Source organism: Protopterus annectens, chromosome 10.part0 (assembly GCF_019279795.1).
Source record: "Protopterus annectens isolate FY-2018-M chromosome 10.part0, PAN1.0, whole genome shotgun sequence".
Classification (NCBI taxonomy): Eukaryota; Metazoa; Chordata; order Ceratodontiformes; family Protopteridae; genus Protopterus; species Protopterus annectens.
In genome coordinates, this window is record NC_056744.1 from 1,163,458,217 (window position 1) to 1,163,477,591 (window position 19,375).

At 40.1% G+C, this 19,375-nt stretch overlaps 1 protein-coding gene across 1 annotated transcript in view; it reads left to right on the plus strand.

Moving 5' to 3' along the window:
* Positions 1–19,375, plus strand: part of RAD54L (RAD54 like) — a 652,988-nt gene that overhangs the window by 134,956 nt on the left and 498,657 nt on the right. The window contains exon 6 of the mRNA XM_044085902.1: positions 13,041–13,110. Coding sequence (XP_043941837.1) covers positions 13,041–13,110 — 70 coding nt within the window. The remainder of the gene's footprint in view (positions 1–13,040; positions 13,111–19,375) is intronic.

The following is a 19,375-nucleotide window of genomic DNA, read 5'->3' on the forward strand; positions in this document are numbered from 1 at the left end:
TATATATATATAAACCAAACTGCTGACAGCACATTTGATATACCTTGACAATTTAATCTGCATTTAGTTGGCTGTCCAGCAAAACTGAGGCTCCGCTTCTTCACGGGGCAGCAGCAGACATTGTCAATTCAAGTTGATAAACTGAAGCAATATGCAGTTCTGTTATTATTGGAAGCCATAATAATAATAATACCTCTTTGTAAAGGTGGCTGAACTAATCACTCCAGCAGTTACAGATCTATTCTACATTGAGCCCCTCCTTTAAGTTTTTGAATGTGTTGCCCACTCAAGGTAATGACATAACTGAAAGATAGTTTGGTCATTACTCTTCTACAAGCATGGATACATGGACTGAAAACTGGATTACTGTCGCTTACAGAGTGTATCAGATTTCAAGCTTGATTAGAAAAAAAAATCTGCTACAGAAGTAATATTTCTGGCTGTGGCATTTCACACTGTAAACTGTAATTTACTGTTTAGGTAAATTAAATGCAGTGAGAATACTTCACACAGACATATTCTGTTCAAGTTACCTTCCAAACGGGTCACATTCAATAAAACGGGCAGATGCCAAATGCCAGATCTCCAGTAGTTGTAGGTAGTGTATCATATGAACGAGTGTTGGGGCCTGCACCTTTTATGACTTCATCAGCAGGCTACCACAGAATTCCAGTAACATGTAATGCTGTCATCAAACCATGACACTGTAAGATTTCAGCAAATTCTTCTGCATAGTATCATTAATGTATTGCAGTGGCAGACAGACGTGGGTCTTAAACTTAACCTGAATTATAATATTAAAATGTGTAAGCAAACTCTCTTGTAATCCTTTTCATTCAATCTCCATGTTGTTTAGGCTGATGTACAACATGTACATAATCTCTGTATATCAAATCTTAAACAGATCTGATATTGTGAGCCTTCAGCATTAGGTGAGCTGTTGAAATTTCACCTTTTTTGTCCTTAGCCCCTACAGTCAGGGATATTTCCTACTTCTTGTTTGTGCATGATGTTGCATCTTGCCCTAGATTAGAAAGTGTACCTAAGCACTGAGCTAGCCAGTACCTTTCGGCTGCTCACACTGTTTTGCTTTTGAGTCTTGGGTTTGTTGTGAAAGGTTGAAGTATTACATGTTAGTGCACTGATTACAAGTTAAGTCCACGTATTTATTTTAATTTTATTCTATTTTATTTTTAGTGGGTAGGTTGGGCAAGAGGAGGGTCCTTTTTCTGCAATGACACTACAGTAAGAGAAAACATGCATTCCTTCCAAGTATACAAAAATCAAAACTATTATCAGTGAGCGTGCTACCACAATGCCAGCCATAAACCAAAGGGCATAGGATTAGTTTTATATACTGAATCCTACTAGCAGCTGTGTGTATATAAACTCTTAACTGCCCCAGAGCTGTTTCTACTTTCTGGGAGAAGAGCACAATACATAGTACTGCTGTCACGTGTTTCTGTTCAAACTTTTCTTCCTCCTCAGTAGACATTGATGGGCCTTGTCAGGTGCAGCCTGACATTCACTTTAATGGTGCGTCTTGGAGAATCAACACCTGCTTATCCCCTAGTTGATCAGCTGGAGCTAACACTTGACCATCATGCATCTGGAGAGTGATCTGTTTCAGGAGCTCTTTGGTTTCACTCAGGACTGAGGACTTTTCCCTGGCTGTCTTTCGAGACCCAACAGGGTTCAATGACTGAGCTTGAAGAGGGTCCACTAGGACTTACAGATTAGGCCAGTGCTGTCCATGAATAAGAGCTTTCATAAATTCAAGAAGTAGGCGATCCCTAAAATCTGCTGCTGTGCCCAATCTCATCCTTGTTGCATTTCCTGTTCGGAATCACTTCTTCATAGCACCTTGAGTTGATACTTTGCACTTATAGCATGTCTCCCATCACTTCTGGTATCCATGGTAAGCGATTTAGCTCCTCTAAAGTCCCTACTCCATCCCATAAGCCCTTCTGGTGGCTGACCTTTGGAGTCCTCCTACCAGTCTGATGTTTTTATCCTTGTATGACCACCAGAATTGCTTGCTGTACTCACTTGACCAAGGCCTGGTATTGTAGGAATATCACTTTTTTGTTCTGGAGTCTGTTCATCTGAGGATACATCCAGCATTCGCAAGTCCTTTTACTGCCAGCCTAGGTTGATGCAACATTCCCAGATCCTCTTTTCCTGCATGCTGTCATCTGTTCCTCTCCACACGCCTGATATTTTATACCAGAGTTTCTTTAACTGTGGTGTAGTATTGTCAGTTTGTTCAGATTCAGCCTCAGCTTTCACTTTTTAGTCCACTTGGTCATCCTTTTCAGATCCTTCCTCTACATTATCATCCCATCCTCTACCGTTGCACCTAATTTTCATGTTATCATTGCAGAGGTTAACTCTTTTTCTCTACTGCCCCAAAGTATATCGGAAACTAACTCTGTGAGGAGTACAGAATCCAGGACTGAAAGTATTTCAGTAATAAACACAGTGAAAATTGCAGAATCCAGTACTGACCTCTCTAATACTCTTGTATACACTTTTCACATATTTTTTGAAGCACTATACACCCTACTGCCTCTTCATGACCAGCATCCTCCCAGCCAATTAGTCCATAACGTTTGTGTGAGAGGGGTGAAGATCAAGTAGGAAGTTCCATCATTAAGGTAGCCATCAGGTTTGATTTAGGTTTTTGTCCCTTTTTTTCTGTCCCTAGCACCCATCCAGTGACAACCTGTGGCTAGGATGTGCAGTGGGCACTGCCCCCCCCCCCCACTTTCACAAGGGCTTAACATCAGCAGAATTCTGCACGTTCTCTTGAGCACCCACCCACATTGCCCCCCAGGATAAGCAGGTCCATTCTCCCCTGCCTGAACTATCAAGTGCTCAATCTAGTCACCTCTGGTTGCAAGGGTTGTAGCCAGGGCCCTATTCCTCTGTGGCATCTTATTAATGTTATTGTTTTTCTAAGTGCTTTCTGTCCGCATGCCTGATGAGCATCTAGCCTCCTTCAATGGGACTTTGCCCATTCTTTCCCATTTTCTAGGGAATTACTCCAGTCCAAAATGAAGGAAAAACTATCACAAAGGGGCCATCATACAGGCAGCTATGAGAGTTTCTTGCACCCTCATCGTCTTCCTGAAAATGTAGGTGTTTTTGTGGTCAAATCTTAATGCCTGGGCAGAGGAACATGTGTGTGTCACACCATGGAGACCCACAATTCCTTCCTCCTGCAGATGCATGGTCATGTATTTTCACAACTGAAGGCTCCCACCAAGCTGTGACTTGATGAGCTGAATGCCTGCATGCCCCCAGTATGCCCACTACAGTGCTACCCCCTCCTCCAAGGGATTGTGGCTGTGTCCTGCTTCTTCCCACACCCAGAATAGGCACATCCATCCTCCACAGCTTGCTCCATCAAGCACCAGATCCACAATTCGAACAGTGTTTTATCCCTGTACACCACCCCATCTGGCTATTCTTGGTGTTATCCCTCTTGCCTAACCCCTATATATCCTATCAGTAAAGCATTTTTTTCCTTTCTTTCTTTCTTGCAGGGCTTCACAGAATAACCGTAGTACCAGCATCCAATCTGCCCATTTGTGCAGAGTGCCTGGCATTTCTGGGCTAGGCAAGAGCCTTACACTGTATTTGTTTCTGCCTGAGAAGTTCTATCAGCAAACAGTTTCTTAGCAATAAAAGTCTGCCTGTAGGAAGCAGGCCAGCTGGTAACTAGTCTTTCCTCCCAGAATTTCTTCATGACTTTAACTGTTAGGCTGACGTTCATCAGATTTTCCCTATTCCCCGCTTCACTATTGTACAAGAATATCAGTTGTTGTCTTTAGTCCTCAGGTACTTCAGCAATGTCCAGTGAACTCTAGATAACCTTAGTCAAAGGATCAGTTAACACACTGGCCAGATTCCTGAAGATGCTTGATGGCAACCGATTTTGTTCTTTTTTTCTTTTATTTTCCTTTTCTATGTGCTTTATGCTTCTCTGCCTATTGCGCATCAAATCTCCCTCAGTTAGACTGTATTTCATTCTCTTGTACTAGGAAATTACCCCATTACACTACAGTACAGGGGCAATGGCCTTCAGGACTGGTTATCATGCAGGCAGGCTTTCAACTGTGAGAGTGTTTACATAGTCTAATCCTCCTGCATTGGGGTGGGTAATGTACTTTGTATCACCACCAGGACCCACAACATATTCCCACTGCAAGTGCATATTCCCACAAACTTGCTAATGAAGGCTATCACTAGGAGTTGGCTTGGTGAGCCAAAAGCCCACTACAAGGATGGGCACCACATTTCTGTCCCTTCTATGAGGTATTGTTGCTGGATGCATCCTGCTGAACCCTGCCATTCACACCAGGATGGTCATGAGTGGTACTGAAGCTGAGGAATAATGACCCTGCTGTAGAATGTTCACTTTTGGGAGTCAGACTAAGAAATCAAAAGCAGAACGACATGAGGGTTATTATACTCTGTCTATATTATCATACAAAGTAACAGGTGGCAGCAAAAGATAACCAAATGCTGGGGTATATATACCCGGTGGTGGAATCCATAGATGGGTCACACATTAACTATCAAAGCGGGTGACTCCACATCAACCAGCAGACCTGTCACCAGCAGTGTGCCACAAGGGTCATTGCTGGGCCCCATACTGTTTGGTATATACTTCTCAGAATTCAGGGCAAAATTAAGGGGCTGTGGCCGACCAGGTTTGCAGATGACTGCAAATTGGGTGCAATTATCGAATCCCCAAATGATGTCCGTATACTTCAGGAGGTTCTTACGCAGACCAGTGACTAGTGTCTTAGTCACGGTCTCAGACTTAATTCATAGAAGTGGATCATCATTCCCTTCGATAAAAACATTGTCCTTTCACACTATCGAATTAACAACAATACACTATGTACCTATGAAGTGGTAAGAAATCTGGGATCACAAGTAGACTGCGACCTTAACTTTGACCACCATTTGTCTACTGTAGTAAGGAAGGCTTTCTACACAGCACACTTGATTAGCAAAGGCATCGTCTCTAGAGCAAAGGAGGTTATAACTCCTTTATACTCGTCACTAATCAGGCCCATAATTGAGTATAATGCCCCTTTCGGCTTGTACCGTACAAAGTACCTGAAGCAATTGGAGAGACTTCAGAGGTTTCTAACTGAGAAGATCAAGGGACTCCAGCACATGCCTTACACAGACTGAATAAAAGTCCCTGTCACTATACTCAGTATCATGGACTTCTTAGGGGAGACATATGCCTGGCTTAGAGAGCAATCTCTTACCCAAACCTAATGAATTTGTTGCACATCCATAAATCAAACGGGACAAGAGCTACCTGTTCCAGGGATCTAAATATGGCCTGCGACTTGAATAGGATGTGCTGGAGGCACAGATTTGTCTCCCAGTGACTGCCTTGTTTTTGGAGTAGGTTACCAATTCATGTGAGGCGGAGCGCCTCTATGACAGTGTTCAAAAGGAACCTTGACGAGTGGATGGGGCACCATAAATTCTTACTGGAATTTACAGCCCTCCTGGACATGGCAGTCATTACTAAATACAATCCTGGATATTGACTAGAATATCTATGGTATTACATTGGGATGAAACTGCTAGGCTTGAAATGACCTCCAGGTCAATAGCCTAGTAACCTCCTATGATCCAAAATTCTCTTCTATGGAGCTAGAGCTGGAATACTGTCTACAGGTCTTGAAGCCTTATAGAGAAAGGAAGGTCATAAGGTGGGAAAGAATGTGGTAAGGTCAACTGAGAAGGGAAATGAAGAAAAGAAGGGAGCTTGATATCTTTTCATTGATAAAGAAGAGAGACAAAGGATATCATGGGAGAATACAAAGGATAAATGTGAGAAGCAGTCAATGGAAAAGGGAAGCATGGTGGGAAGGAGGGGCATGACCTGGAAGTCAAAGGAAGCTGTTTTATTTACATAGGAGAAAATATGGATGTAATTCATGAGCTCAAGAGTCATTGCTTCAGTGTCATATACTTGTTGCCACCTATCTTATCCCATCTTAGCTGATTGCAGAAAATGCAAGTAAACTGTATTTGTGTTTTGTACCCCACTGAGCACGCACGAACGCACACACACACACACACACACACACACACACACACACAAAACCAATCTCTGTGTACAATACCTCTGAGGCAGTTCAGAGAAAGTATATTTACACATAGCGATGTGTGTTTGAGTCTGCTTGTACTTGAGTACAGAAGTAAGTATCCATCTGAGAGCAGTTGGTACATTAGCAGCTGGAATGTGATCACTTCAAGCAGAACTGAAAATACTCTTGCAGAGAGGTTAGTGACAGCTGAAACTGGATATCAGAATTGGTGGTGGAGGGCAAGACACTTTTTGTTTAACAGAGCCTAGGATTCATGACAGGATAGGATGGAAAAATGAGGAGCAATTTCATTAGGATAGCTTTCACCTTATGATTTATAAAAAGACTCCCAGTCTCATTTTGCTGGCTTATTTTACTTATGCTGTTATTTTATTTATGCTGTTATTACTTTGGTTCATTTCTGTGGCAATGGCAATAATGTTGGAGTTGTACTGAAATATGATAGCTGAGAACAAACTGTGATTAAAATATATTTTAAGAAAATGGAAATGTATATTTTTAATTATGGTACTGTTAAAAAGCATTACATACCTAAAAGCAACCACCTTCCATCTTATGTGATTAGAAACTAAAATACCCAATCCAAAAGCATAATTTATAACCAAATATGTAATGCAGAAAAATTTGATAAAGATACCTCTTTCAATATTGTTGACCCAATATTAACTGGAAGATATGAAAATCCATGTAGCTGGATGCTGCACTTTAATGAAACTTTTATAAACATTCTTAAGAGTCTCACCCCTGTATGAATAAAGAGTCAAATCAAACCGTGTACAGTAGTTAACTAAAGAAACTAAAAACATCATGCTTCGGAGAGACAAAGTCTGGAAAGACTGGCATAAAAGCAAAACACAAAATACATTTCATACATTTAGGCATCTCAGAGATGTTGCAACAACGGGATTAAAATGGATAAACCAAAGTATTTTATCAACATCCAATATAAACACCAAAAAAATCCAAGATGTTTTTGTCATCACTAAATACCTCCTGGCCAAACCACCACAGCCTCTTTTTCTACTTCCAAAACCACTAACTTATTACCATCTGAATTCAACTCCTGCTTTATTCAGACAGTATTATCTCTTATTAATAATAATAATTCACTCTGTCTCTTATTAATATTAATTCAACTCTCTGCCCCCCTATCCACTGCTAACCTGTATATTCACTCTCCTTCCTCTACTATAAGAATACTAGTACTGAAATTAAAACCAGTCTGTTTTGCTCCTGACCAGCTTCCAACAGATTATCTAAAAATAGCAGCTGACTTCTTGGCTTTCTCCATAGCCATATTAATAAACTGTTCCATATTTGAGAGATATGTCCAATCCATCTGGAAAAAAAAATCCTATATAATATTACTCCACAAAGATGACATACCAACAGACTTTTCCAGTTACAGACCTGTTGCCACCCTATCCCTTCTGTCTAAAATACTAGAGAAATGCATCCACTCACAGCTTATGCAGTACATTAACTCTAACAACCTTCTCTCAAAAACCCAGCATGGTTTTTAGTTTTAGACCTCACCATAGGACTGCTCCTGCTCTCCTCAGTTTCACCAATATCATAAATGAGTAGATGAGTGATAACAACCTTGTATCTTCACTAGTATTAGATTTATCAAAACATTTGACCCTGTGTCTCACTAACATCCTCTTACTGAACTTCTTTCCCTCAGCCTCACCCAGTCCTCTGTCTCATGGTTCTAAAGCTATCTGATTGACTGGCAACAAACAGTCAAGTGAAGACAAAATCTCATCTCTTTCCTAGTTGTCACTGTTGGCATCCCACAAAGATCAGTATTAGGCCCCCATTTATTCAACGTTTTTATAAACAAACTACATGCTGCTACTCGCCTTACTAGTGTAGTTCGATATGCGGATGACTCAACCCTTATATGTGTAGCCCCATCCCTACCAGTGCTTCAGGATATCACCCCAAATTCCTTCGCTGATGTTGAACATTGGCTAAAAAATGCACAACTGCATTAAAAAAAAGTGTGTTCTTCACTCATAGGTTCATAGGTTAGTATTAGGCTAACTGCCCTTGTGAGCCATTGTAAGCCTAACCAATTAGCCCTTGTGAGACTCAAACCCTGGCCTTGTGTTTGTAAGGCAAACACCTTAATCATTAGGCCACCCTCCCTCCTTAGGGGAATCAACTGATAGTGTGCATCATGCTTCCAGGAGACAGCGCCCAGCACGCTTCTCTCAGTAACATTCACCTGGTTCCACAGCAATCTCTTAGTGCTGGATGACTAACATACCTTGAACAAAACTAATGAAAAGTATCTGGACTACAATACACAATCTCTTGTTTTCCCCAACTTCTAATAGCAGATCCAAAAAGTGGTACGGATATATATGCTAAAGTCAGAATCATAGCAATTAAACACTGTTCACTACCACATACTGATTTTTAACAACTTCTACCCAAAATAGATCCAAAAAGTCACACAGTAAATAAACTTTTCCTAATAATCAAAAAGTATCCCCAAATCTTCATTGTAAGCAGACTACCATCAAACCACCTCTGTGACCACAAACTTACAAAATACAGTTTGGAAAAATAAAAACAGCTACAAAGATGAAGGCAAGAAAAGTAAGAAAATGGGAAAAAAATCTCTACAGACCACATCACACCAGAGCATGCTACAACAGCGTGTTCATCTCTTACGCCATGTAGGCAGCACCGATTCCATCAGCAGTCTTTTCCCAGTTAACAGTCAAATGGTTCCATAACAACTGTACCAGTGAGCTAACACTACTGGGGGACTAAAACATATCTAGGAACACATTAACTTAAAAGTATCCTTGATTCAATGTCTTGGTTTTACACAACTCAAAACAGCGCCCATCTAACTAAACCTCAAATATGGTACACCAAAGCCATAACCATAAACACTGGGAAACTGTACTAACTGATCACTACCAAAAACCATGAACTTCATCTCTGAACAATACTGCTAAAAGTCTGCTACCAGTTACTCCCTAGAAAACACAATTACTGTTTCTGCATTACCAAAATATATTCAGTCTCCACAAATTATTTTCTTCTCTTCCGATTTTATTCACTTTTAAATTTTCCTGAACTCTCAGCCTCCCACTGTCTAACGTTATGACTGTGATGGCTCCTTAACTTACTGCTGTCAGATATTTTTGAGTTTAAACAGTTTATACACTGTTTTTGCAGCCCAAGCAGTGGCTAAAAACGGTCTCACTACTGCATGCAAATCACCCAGTTAATAAATGTATAAATAAACAAATGAGCATACAATGGTTATTCTACTACCGGAGGAAAACTGGGGAATATATTTTATGTACTGATTAATTACTTAGGTGGACTGACAGGGCATTTATAAACATTACTGTTTGCTGCGGTGGTGGTGCTGCGGTAGCATTGTCGCCTCACAGAAAGACGTTGCCCTGTTCGATTCTCAGCTAGAGCGTCTTCTGTGTGGAGACATGCGTGAATGGGCGTACCTTCGTTGAAGGTTGTGCATCAAGGCTGGCAACTCGGCACGTAAAAATCTACTGCCAATCATTAGCGGACCGGAGTTCCGCTGTGGCGACCCCTGACTGGGAAAAGCCGAAAGACGCAACAACTGTTTGATTAGAAAGATGCTTTAAAGTGTGTGTGTGTGTGTGTGTGTGTATGTGTGTATGTGTGTGTGTGTGTGTGTGTGTGTGTGTGTGTGTGTGTGTGTGTGTGTGTGTGTGTGTGTGTCCTGCAACCCCTGATAAATTACAACAGTACATATAAAATCTTACCTACTGAAACCTGACAGGAATCTCAGACACATGCAACTTGGGTATTTGAAGGCTGGTGGGAAGACACATTCACATGATCATAAAACAGTGGCTCTTCTCAATGTTAAGAATGGCTATTTCTGACAGAGAAATACTAGGCAGTCAAAAGCAGGCAGGCAACAACAACAGAGGATAATGAGACAGTACCATAGGGCATTGTATGCTTCCAGCACTTACATTACAGCAACATATGCACTTCAGGATTGCAGTTAGAATACAAGTAAAAAGGTATGTAAGCCCAGAAGGTTAATGGCAAACAGGACCTTGTTGTCAAGCTCTTGCTAAAGTAACTGGTAACCATGGGCAGTCAGTCTAGAACCTGTTCTTTGAGGTCAGAGGGGAGTAAATAAAATGTACTACATTCACTTCAGTGAAGTGTCCTGTGTGACCTGCATGCTTACATGTCACAGAGTTGGGACATTCTTCCTTTGGTCACTGAAGCAATTCAGTGCGGCATCAGCCATAAAAGTGACATCTGAGCAGACAACAATAGTTTCATATCAAACATCTAAATCTGACAAACTGTCACAGTGTTTTGATGTCCACAAGAGGGAAATATTGCAGAAATGTTCTAAATTACTAAGTATGCTGTAAATGCTATACATTCTATAATGGTGTGATGCTTTCAAGTGTTTTATAATCAAAGTTTCTTTCAATAAGGCCTAGATGATTATACATACAAAATTATTTTCTCTCTTTGGGCTGCTTAATAAAACTGACACTTGATTTCATAGTACTGGCTCTAACACGCATTTAACCCTCTAGGAAGTTGCACACACTGAACAAGTCTGTTGAAAGTACTCCTAAATAATACTAAAATGAAACACAAGCTTTCAAAATAACTTCATCCTTCAACACAAAAATTGAAACTGTAACTCGGACAAAACGTCTGGATATCCTAATTAACAATAACTTCAGATTTGATCAACACATATTGCAAGCAATTAAAAAATATACCAGAAACCCATCCCCCTCTATAAAACCAAACACTACTTGACAGATGATGCTAGACAAGCACTAACATCTATCTACCGTCTTCCACCCCCACAATATGCCTCATATGTTGTATTGTTATAAACCTAAATACTGCACTTACAGTTCAGCTCTCCACCTGTTACAATAAAGTAGCCAGTAACTGCCAATCTTACATATAGGAGTCATCATTCGATACCCGAAACAACTAAATTGGCTTGAGCTGCCCAACTATTTAACATGATCACAACATATTACTGTATGCAGTCTTATACATACACAAGTAAAATATCCAGCACCAAAAGATGCCCTTCACTACTCCCCAAGTGGTTCCATGTCTAACCATCGAAATTTCAAACCATCGAGACCAGAACATCGAATTTTGAACCGTCGAAGGTTACAAGTGTAACCAAAAAAAAAAAAAAAAAAAACAAATATACATTTTAATAATTGTATGCAGGGGGGCTTTGCCCCCTGCATCCCCCACACCCCCTCCTACTTTAATATTCCAACTCCGAGACCGCACTACAGTGGAGTAAAGGGAAATCTCCCATTAAGTGCTATATGCAGAAGCACTAAACTGGAGATTTTCCGTACCCTCTCTCTAGTACCATCACACAGATGGCACATAGACACACACACGGTATGCAGGGCACCTTGGTGCCCTGCAAAAACACAAACATTCTCCCACCTACACTTACCTTTTTCTTCCCCTTCAAACCTTCGACGTTTTCAAACTCGATGTTCTGGTCTCGATGATCTGAACTTCGATGTTTTCAACGTGCGATGGTTTGAAGGGGAACCCTCCAAGTAGAGACCCACAAAGGTACTTTACCAGGAGAATCCTGGGTATAGACACATTTTCCTGTGTGGATCTCCTTAAAACCCTATTTTATGCTTTTTCCTCCTACAAGTTACTGACAATTGATCTATGACTGGACCTTTTGCACATCTGCAAAATGAACATCATCAGAACCACTGGATCCAAGGATTTAAATTTTGTTGTGACATAAATAAGACATGTTGGCGAGACAGATGTGTCTCAGAGGATCCTCATGCTATTGAACAGGCTTCCTAGCCATGTGAAGCAGAGTCCATCCCTAACCCTAAATGTAACCTTGACTAATGTATGCGAAATTAGAAATTCACCCTGGGTCTGGTCCCCATGTCTTTGATAGACAGAGGCAGACAATAATGTCCATACTAAAATACCCTCCACATAATCTCTAGAAACTTCCTAAATAGCATATCCTCTTCTAATAATAAACACCCATTTTACATAGGAACACAGTTGAGTTGGGTTGCACAACTAAGTTTATAAAGGCCGTGTGGTCGTTAGCCTAGTATATACCTATGAAACCCTTGCTCAACGATTAAGCTCTACATTGCCTCTCACCCTATTCCAGCTTTAACTACCTCATGACCAATGTTTCATACTAGTTACCTCGTTATTTATTCCTAACCTCTATACTGTAACTCTCCTTACCCATGTCTTGTAAGTCATATCTAATATCTGCATGTTACATATATTGCAAATGCACTGTTTGCATGCTAAATGTGTTATACTTGGAATTTAATATCATGTTTAAATTTTATTTTTGTACAGTATCACCACAGAACAATTGCCTGTTTTTATCTAGATGTCTTAAGAACTATATATGTAATGTATTTTTGTAAAAAAAAAAAAAAAATTTTGTCATGTGTATCTTAAATATATCTGCTAGAGCTTTTCTTCATTGACCTCAGCTGAAAATGGACTTTGCTTAGATGGACCTTCCCGAAAAACAATCATTCAATAAATAAATAAAAAGAGTGCCCAAAGGAGGGAAGCATTGCAGTGATAGCTGTCAACAGTTTGGTCAGACTAAGTACACCACAGGTTTCCTACCAGCCTTCGCCAGTATGTATGTAGTTTCTCCTTAAATGATGCCTCCAGATATGGTTCTTTAGGAGGTCTGGTTTGATAAAATGTGTTTGTGACACTGTACTCTGTCAGTAGTTAAAACTACTAGGTAGTGACTGGAAAGTAAGGTGCAGTTCTTCATTGTGCATCCCTATTGTCTTGTAACTGTACTGATTTTTTGAATTTTAAATTCTACAGGGAGAAGCTGCCTGTGCATGTTGTGGTTGACCCAGTCCTTATCAGGGTGCTGCGGCCACATCAGAGAGAGGTAATCAATAATATCTACTGTGCATTCTTGTGCTTTGCAGGTGCTGCCCAGACTTTGTGGAATATGCTGTATATTAAACATTCTGTTACACTTTTTTAAAATGGTCTGCAGTTTTTCATTAGAAGAAAATTGTATCTCCTTCTCTTCAACATTTTATTAACCACCTTAATACTGCCAGCAAACAAGCCACCCTAATTCAATAGGTCGGTGATTCTACATTAATCTGCTCTGCCAGGACACTCTCTCATCTACAGAGTTTAACTCGAGAAGCATTCAGTTCCATTGAGTCTTGGCTCACTATTTTTGCCAAAACACTTTTCCCCAGATACCTTTAACTTTGCTATTACTTCTCATAACAATACTTTAATCAGTGTGGTTTCACATACAAAACTGTTAGGTGCAACTATTGACAACAATCTTAACTTTGATCTACATATCAGCGACATCATAAAAAAAAAATCAAAAATTGGGCATGATGTATAGGGCTAAGAAATGTAACTCCACAAGAGTAACCCTTGCCACCACCTATATGTTACCCTTCTTTCTATATGCTTCACTTATCCTAACCAATCTTCACTCTTCCCTCAAAGCAAAACTTAGTCAATGTTATAATTAAGTAGCTAAATTTGCTACAGGGCAGGCCCACAACTCTCACCATTGCTGTGCTCTCAAGTTCCTAAATTGGCTCAAACTACCCGCCTTCTCATCTTTAATCAACTAACATTAACTCACAAAATACTGTACTACAACTCAGTTTCACAAACTAAACCATCACTACTTCAACACTATATTCCGTCCCGTGACCTATGCTCCTCTCAGAAGTATCTACTATCTATTAACAAACCTCAAAGATCTAACGGGTTTAGTCTGTACTCTCACTGTGTTGCCAAATCATGGAATAGCATTCCAGAAGCAATCAGACTTATACCCCACAACTATTCCTACAAGTCTAGGCTGAAAGAACATCTAACCAATAATTGGATCTGCCCATGCTCCTTGCCATCTTGGTACTCTTTTCTATTCCCTTCTTCCACACTTTTAATAGACTTTTTCTTGATTATATCTTACTTCCCTTCCTGCATTATCTACTTTCTAGCCTCACCTCTCTTTAATTCCTTACCTCTCTAATGTCCTTTATTTATATTCTTACATTAACCTTTATCTATCCCAGAATTTGGCTAAAATGTACTACCTAGTTCTACGTCTAGAAAGAGTGTATGGCTTTTATGACCTATTACTTATTCTGTTATATATTTTTCATGCATCATTATGTAACCTGCACATAACCTTGTATATAATGTATGGTCAACTTTATTGCTTGCCTTTATATTTTGCTTATTTTTCTTTTATTGTAGTTCATACATTGTACTACTTTGTTATTGCCTTAATATTTTGTAACCATTGTTCAATTTTTTTATTCTGTTTAGTGTGTAGTGTGGAGCTTTTTTCCCCGGGCCTCTGCTGAAAATGGGCTCATACCCAGTTGGACTTTCCCAGTAAACAAATGTCAAATAAATAAGTATCTGTTCTTTTTCATCTGTGCATGTTTACTGTTACCCTCAGAGTGAAATGACTGGGAAGTTGCAAAATGTTGGTTATTCATAATAAAATGATTATGTGGAGTATTAAGAAAAGAGTTTTTATTTGTGGGGATGGGAAGCTCCTAGGTAGGAACTGATTTGAGTGGTATTAACTCAAAGTGCTGATGGGGAAATAAGATTGCAGACGCCTTTGATCTTACAAGATTTGAACAAAGTCGTGGAGGCATCCAGGAAAAAGAGAATGTTAGACATGGTGCTGACCAAGGCAAAAAGAATCATGGAGGTGGAAACTAGTGAACTACTTTCAAATATTGACTATGCCATGATGTGGTTTACATTGAAGTACAAGGGGAGCATGTGAATTACAGGACTGTGGACTTTGACAAGATAGGAAACGTTTTGAGGATCAGAATGACTGTCTGGGGTGGCTTTGTGGTGGTGGAGGAGATAGCCAAAAGCAGAAATTTAGGAAGTGATGGAAGCACTATTAAAGAGAAGCAAACAGTGAATATTAACAAGAAGAAAGTAATCAAAATGAAGTGTCCAGTTTGGTTACATGAGGAGGACAAAGAAGTACTAAAGACAGTTGTAAAAGCATGTAAGCAGTTTAAGCCAAAGCAGAGACGTAACTAACTCTTCGGGTACCCCGTGCTCTCCCCAGTCAGACACTGCCCCCCCCCCAAACTTTAAGTTGAGGAGGAGGGAAAAAAGCTCTTCTTTCCATTTAAACTGAAGTAAAAACTCCTTGCTACATTTGTAGCAAAGAGCTGCTACCGTTTATGCCAAGCACAGAGTACTAAAGCTCCACATTTCTGACTGAAAATGCATTCCTGTCATTGATTTCTAAATGCCAGTAATGCACTGAGGACTGCTTGGCATCTGCCAGTCAGATCTCCGAACACTTTGCCCCCAAGGTGGCTGACCTTCCATCCTACCTCTGTCCAAGGGAAAGGACAACCAGAGGCTCATAAAAAGGCAGCAAAAGGAGAGCAAAGGCAAGGATCAAAGATGACAAGAAATGTGCATCAAAAGATAATTTCTGCAAGAATTACATATAAGATTTATGATCCAGTGTATTGCCAGATTTATACAACAGTATTCATCCAAATATTTTCATCAGTTAGATATTTCCTAAGTTATTTGCTTGCAGTCTTGTGGTGTGGCCTTTAAAAGCCAGCTCAGCTATAAAAGAGAGAACATCTCTCCTTTTTTCCATTTATAAATTCTGACTTTTCTTTAAAAAAATGAGAAGTTTTCTCTCTTTAGATTTGATAAATGGCATCTCATAAGAAAGCCACCAAATGTTCTTAAGCTATCAAATTCCCTAGCTTCCCGAAGGTGTACTCATGTACAGAATTTACTTAGGTAAACCACATGCTATTAAAATGTATACTAGTGAGTTTTACTTAATAAGGAGAGTCTATCTGGAAGATCAAAAGAAATGTTCATAAAGCTTATATATATATTCTTCTGTTAGTCCTAGTAGGTCAGGATCTTCTTTTGAAACTTTGAGAAAAATAAACACAAAGGAAAGTACAAGCACTGAGGACAGCTTTGTGGTATAAAGGGATAAATACCTGACTGTGACCTGGGAAGAACTAGCAACTAGCCACTGTAGGATCCAGCAAGAAAGGGTAGGAGTGAGAGTGTAATGTTTTCTTACTCATTCTGGGGAGAAGGATTTGCTTCAGACTACTGTAATATGACTCTCTACTTTAAAGAGAGGTGCAACATATGGACCATTAACATTTGCTTGTCTTTCCCAAGGTGCATTCATGTGGTCACCGTTTTTCTGCATGTGCTGGAGTATGAATGCACACAGAGCAAAGTATAGTACGCCCTTCTGTCTTTCAGTACACACATCCAGTCACTGGGGGAGGAGACAGTAAAATAAAAAGGAAAAAGCTTTCTTTGCTGCTTAAATGTACCATGACCAGCTGTTGGCATTTTAGGGGAGTAGATGGATGCAGCCATTTATAGTAAGGCTTTTGATAGTCAGTAGGCACTAGGTTGGAGAAGCACCAGAAAAGAATGTAAACATATTGGGTTTCCTCTTAAATCTAGTAAAACATGCATTACTGAAGCTCTATGAGTTTTAGAAGCTAAGCTACAGATATTCATGTGCCTTCAATTTTGAGTAGAGCTTTCTTTTCTTTTCTTTTGATTCTGGAAGTATGTTTTGCTTTTGTTCTTGAGAGGTGAAATCACTTATCCTCAGGAGTGTAGCCAGAGAATTCCATTTTCTACTCCCAAACTCTTAATTCTGCACACAAACCGTCTCTCATTTAAAAAATGGACACATCCCTCGAAATGTTGTCCCCAAGTAAATATTAAATGCATGCATCACTTTCAGTCATTTCCTGTCTAAACTATTAAAGATGTTATTTTTAACAAATCACCTCCACGACCTCTCAGTGATCAGACCAAACCTACTCCCCAGCTCATGACTTCAGGATCACTCTTCTGTATAATTGCTAAGACTCACAAACATTTTTCTGTCTGCCTAAAAAACACCAAAGATCTCCTTCAGAATATCCTTCATAATCTTTATACTCCTCCTAAAGAGTAACATTGAACCCAACCCAGGCCCAACAACTCCTTTACCTCAATATCAGAACTAGTCCATCTTCATCTCCCTACTCTAATCTGTGCACAAACTGGTTACTAATCAGCAAGTCAATGTTAAGACACACTCCCAACCTTAATAAACGTTGCTGTCTCTTCTCTCCTTCACTTTACAGGTAGTTTGAATTATTACTTACCCTCTCCGAGGCCTTCACTGATTTCCACTGATTGCCTCTCTGGTTTCTTTGCATTCCACCTGGTTTACACCCCTTGTGCTATCTCCCTCCCCCAATACAAAGTCTATATTAGAATCCTGCTGAGCATGGAGCCATCTTTAAATTTCTAGTCTCCCAGCAGGACACAAGTGCTTTCAGCAATTACATTCTGCTAGCCGGTAAGCCATTAGACCTCAGGAATTTGTTTTAAAAGTGTTCAGATTTGTAAAGTAATACTTACTTTTTTCTCTTGCCTTGGTTGGCTCTGGCTCTGCCCGCTCCGTTCTCGCTAACGCTCGGGCTCTCTCCGCTCCCTGCCCTGCCCCCTATTCCCTCCCGACCCCACTACCTCTACATTTATAGTGATCATAGCCACACCCACAGCTCACCCTCACATCACCTCCACCAATCACAGCTCCTCAAGTCATATCACATTAAACCACACCAACTTGCTCCACACAAAATACTCCCAATCACTCTCATTCCCACTAGGCATTGTTTGCATCACCCACATTACTTCCCCATCCACATATAGTGCAACCCTATAATTCCTATTCAGACCCCCCCACCTAGAAACAACATAAACTTTATAACCATGACTATCACACAACTAAATCTAGTCTGTCTTCTCATAATTCTTTACAACACCACAAGTTATCACTCTAGCAATATCCCTAAACTTAGTAGCACAACACTGCATTATGCACTCTCATACACAGGCACCACACATTATAATAATATTTGCCCACACTTATTCAAGAACTGCATAACGGACCAATTCAGAACTAAACACATATGCTCTCATTCCTACTCCAAAAACACAATACTTTCTCACACTCCTCACCAAACTCCAACATCTGTATAACCATTTTAACTCCAGGCTCACCATAAGTGGGGATATCCACCCCAACCCAGGCCCAAATCCATCCTGTCCAACACAAACTGCTCAAACACAAATGTCAGAACATAACACCCCCACTTTCTTCATCCCTGGGCAAATCAACAACAGCAGCAAAACCAACCATCTTTTAATGCTAAATATTAATATTAGAAGTATAAAAAATAAAATACCTGAACTCCAGGCCACAATAGCACACTACTCCCCAGACATAGTTGCTTTAACAGAAACCTGGCTAAATAAAAACATAGCTAACTCAGAAGTTCTCCCTACTGGCTACAGTATCATTAGACAAGACAGACCACTTCGTAAAGGGGGTGGAACTGCCTTACTCTACAAGTCCAACTTAACTGTCCGTCAATTACCAAACTCCTACCCCTCCCCCAATAATTGGGACATACTTATCTCACAACTTCAACTTCACCCTAAAAAGGTCATCACCATAATTGAGATCTATATTCCACCTGGTAATACACCTGCTAGCCTTGAAGACTTCTTATCCTGGTGTTCTTCCACATACTCACAAGAAACCCTTATTCTGGGGGACTTCAACCTAGATTGGTTCACCTGTATATCAGAACCACCAAGTAATCTAATAAATCTCCATGGCTACCAGCAGCTAGTCCAAATTCCAACTAGGTGTGATAAAAAATCTAAAAGGGAATCCATCCTTGACTGGGTCCTAACTATCAACCCCTCATTGTACCCTCACACAGGCAGTCTCCCAGACACCTTAAGTGACCACAACATAATATACTTTATACGTAGTAGAACAAGCATATGCAAAACCACTAACTATATATCCACTAGAAACACAAAACAATTCTCTCCTGAGGTCCTCCACACTTTACTGTGTAACTGTGACTGGACCCCCCTAAAAACCCTCCCACTTGACCAGGCTGTAGCATATTTCAACAAAACATTTCTACAACACCTAGACACTGTTGCTCCATTGCGCAAAATCAAGGTTAGAACCTCTACAAACCCATGGCTCAGTAAAGAAACCAAACAAATCCTCAAGTCCAGAGACACTGCCTGGCGTTACT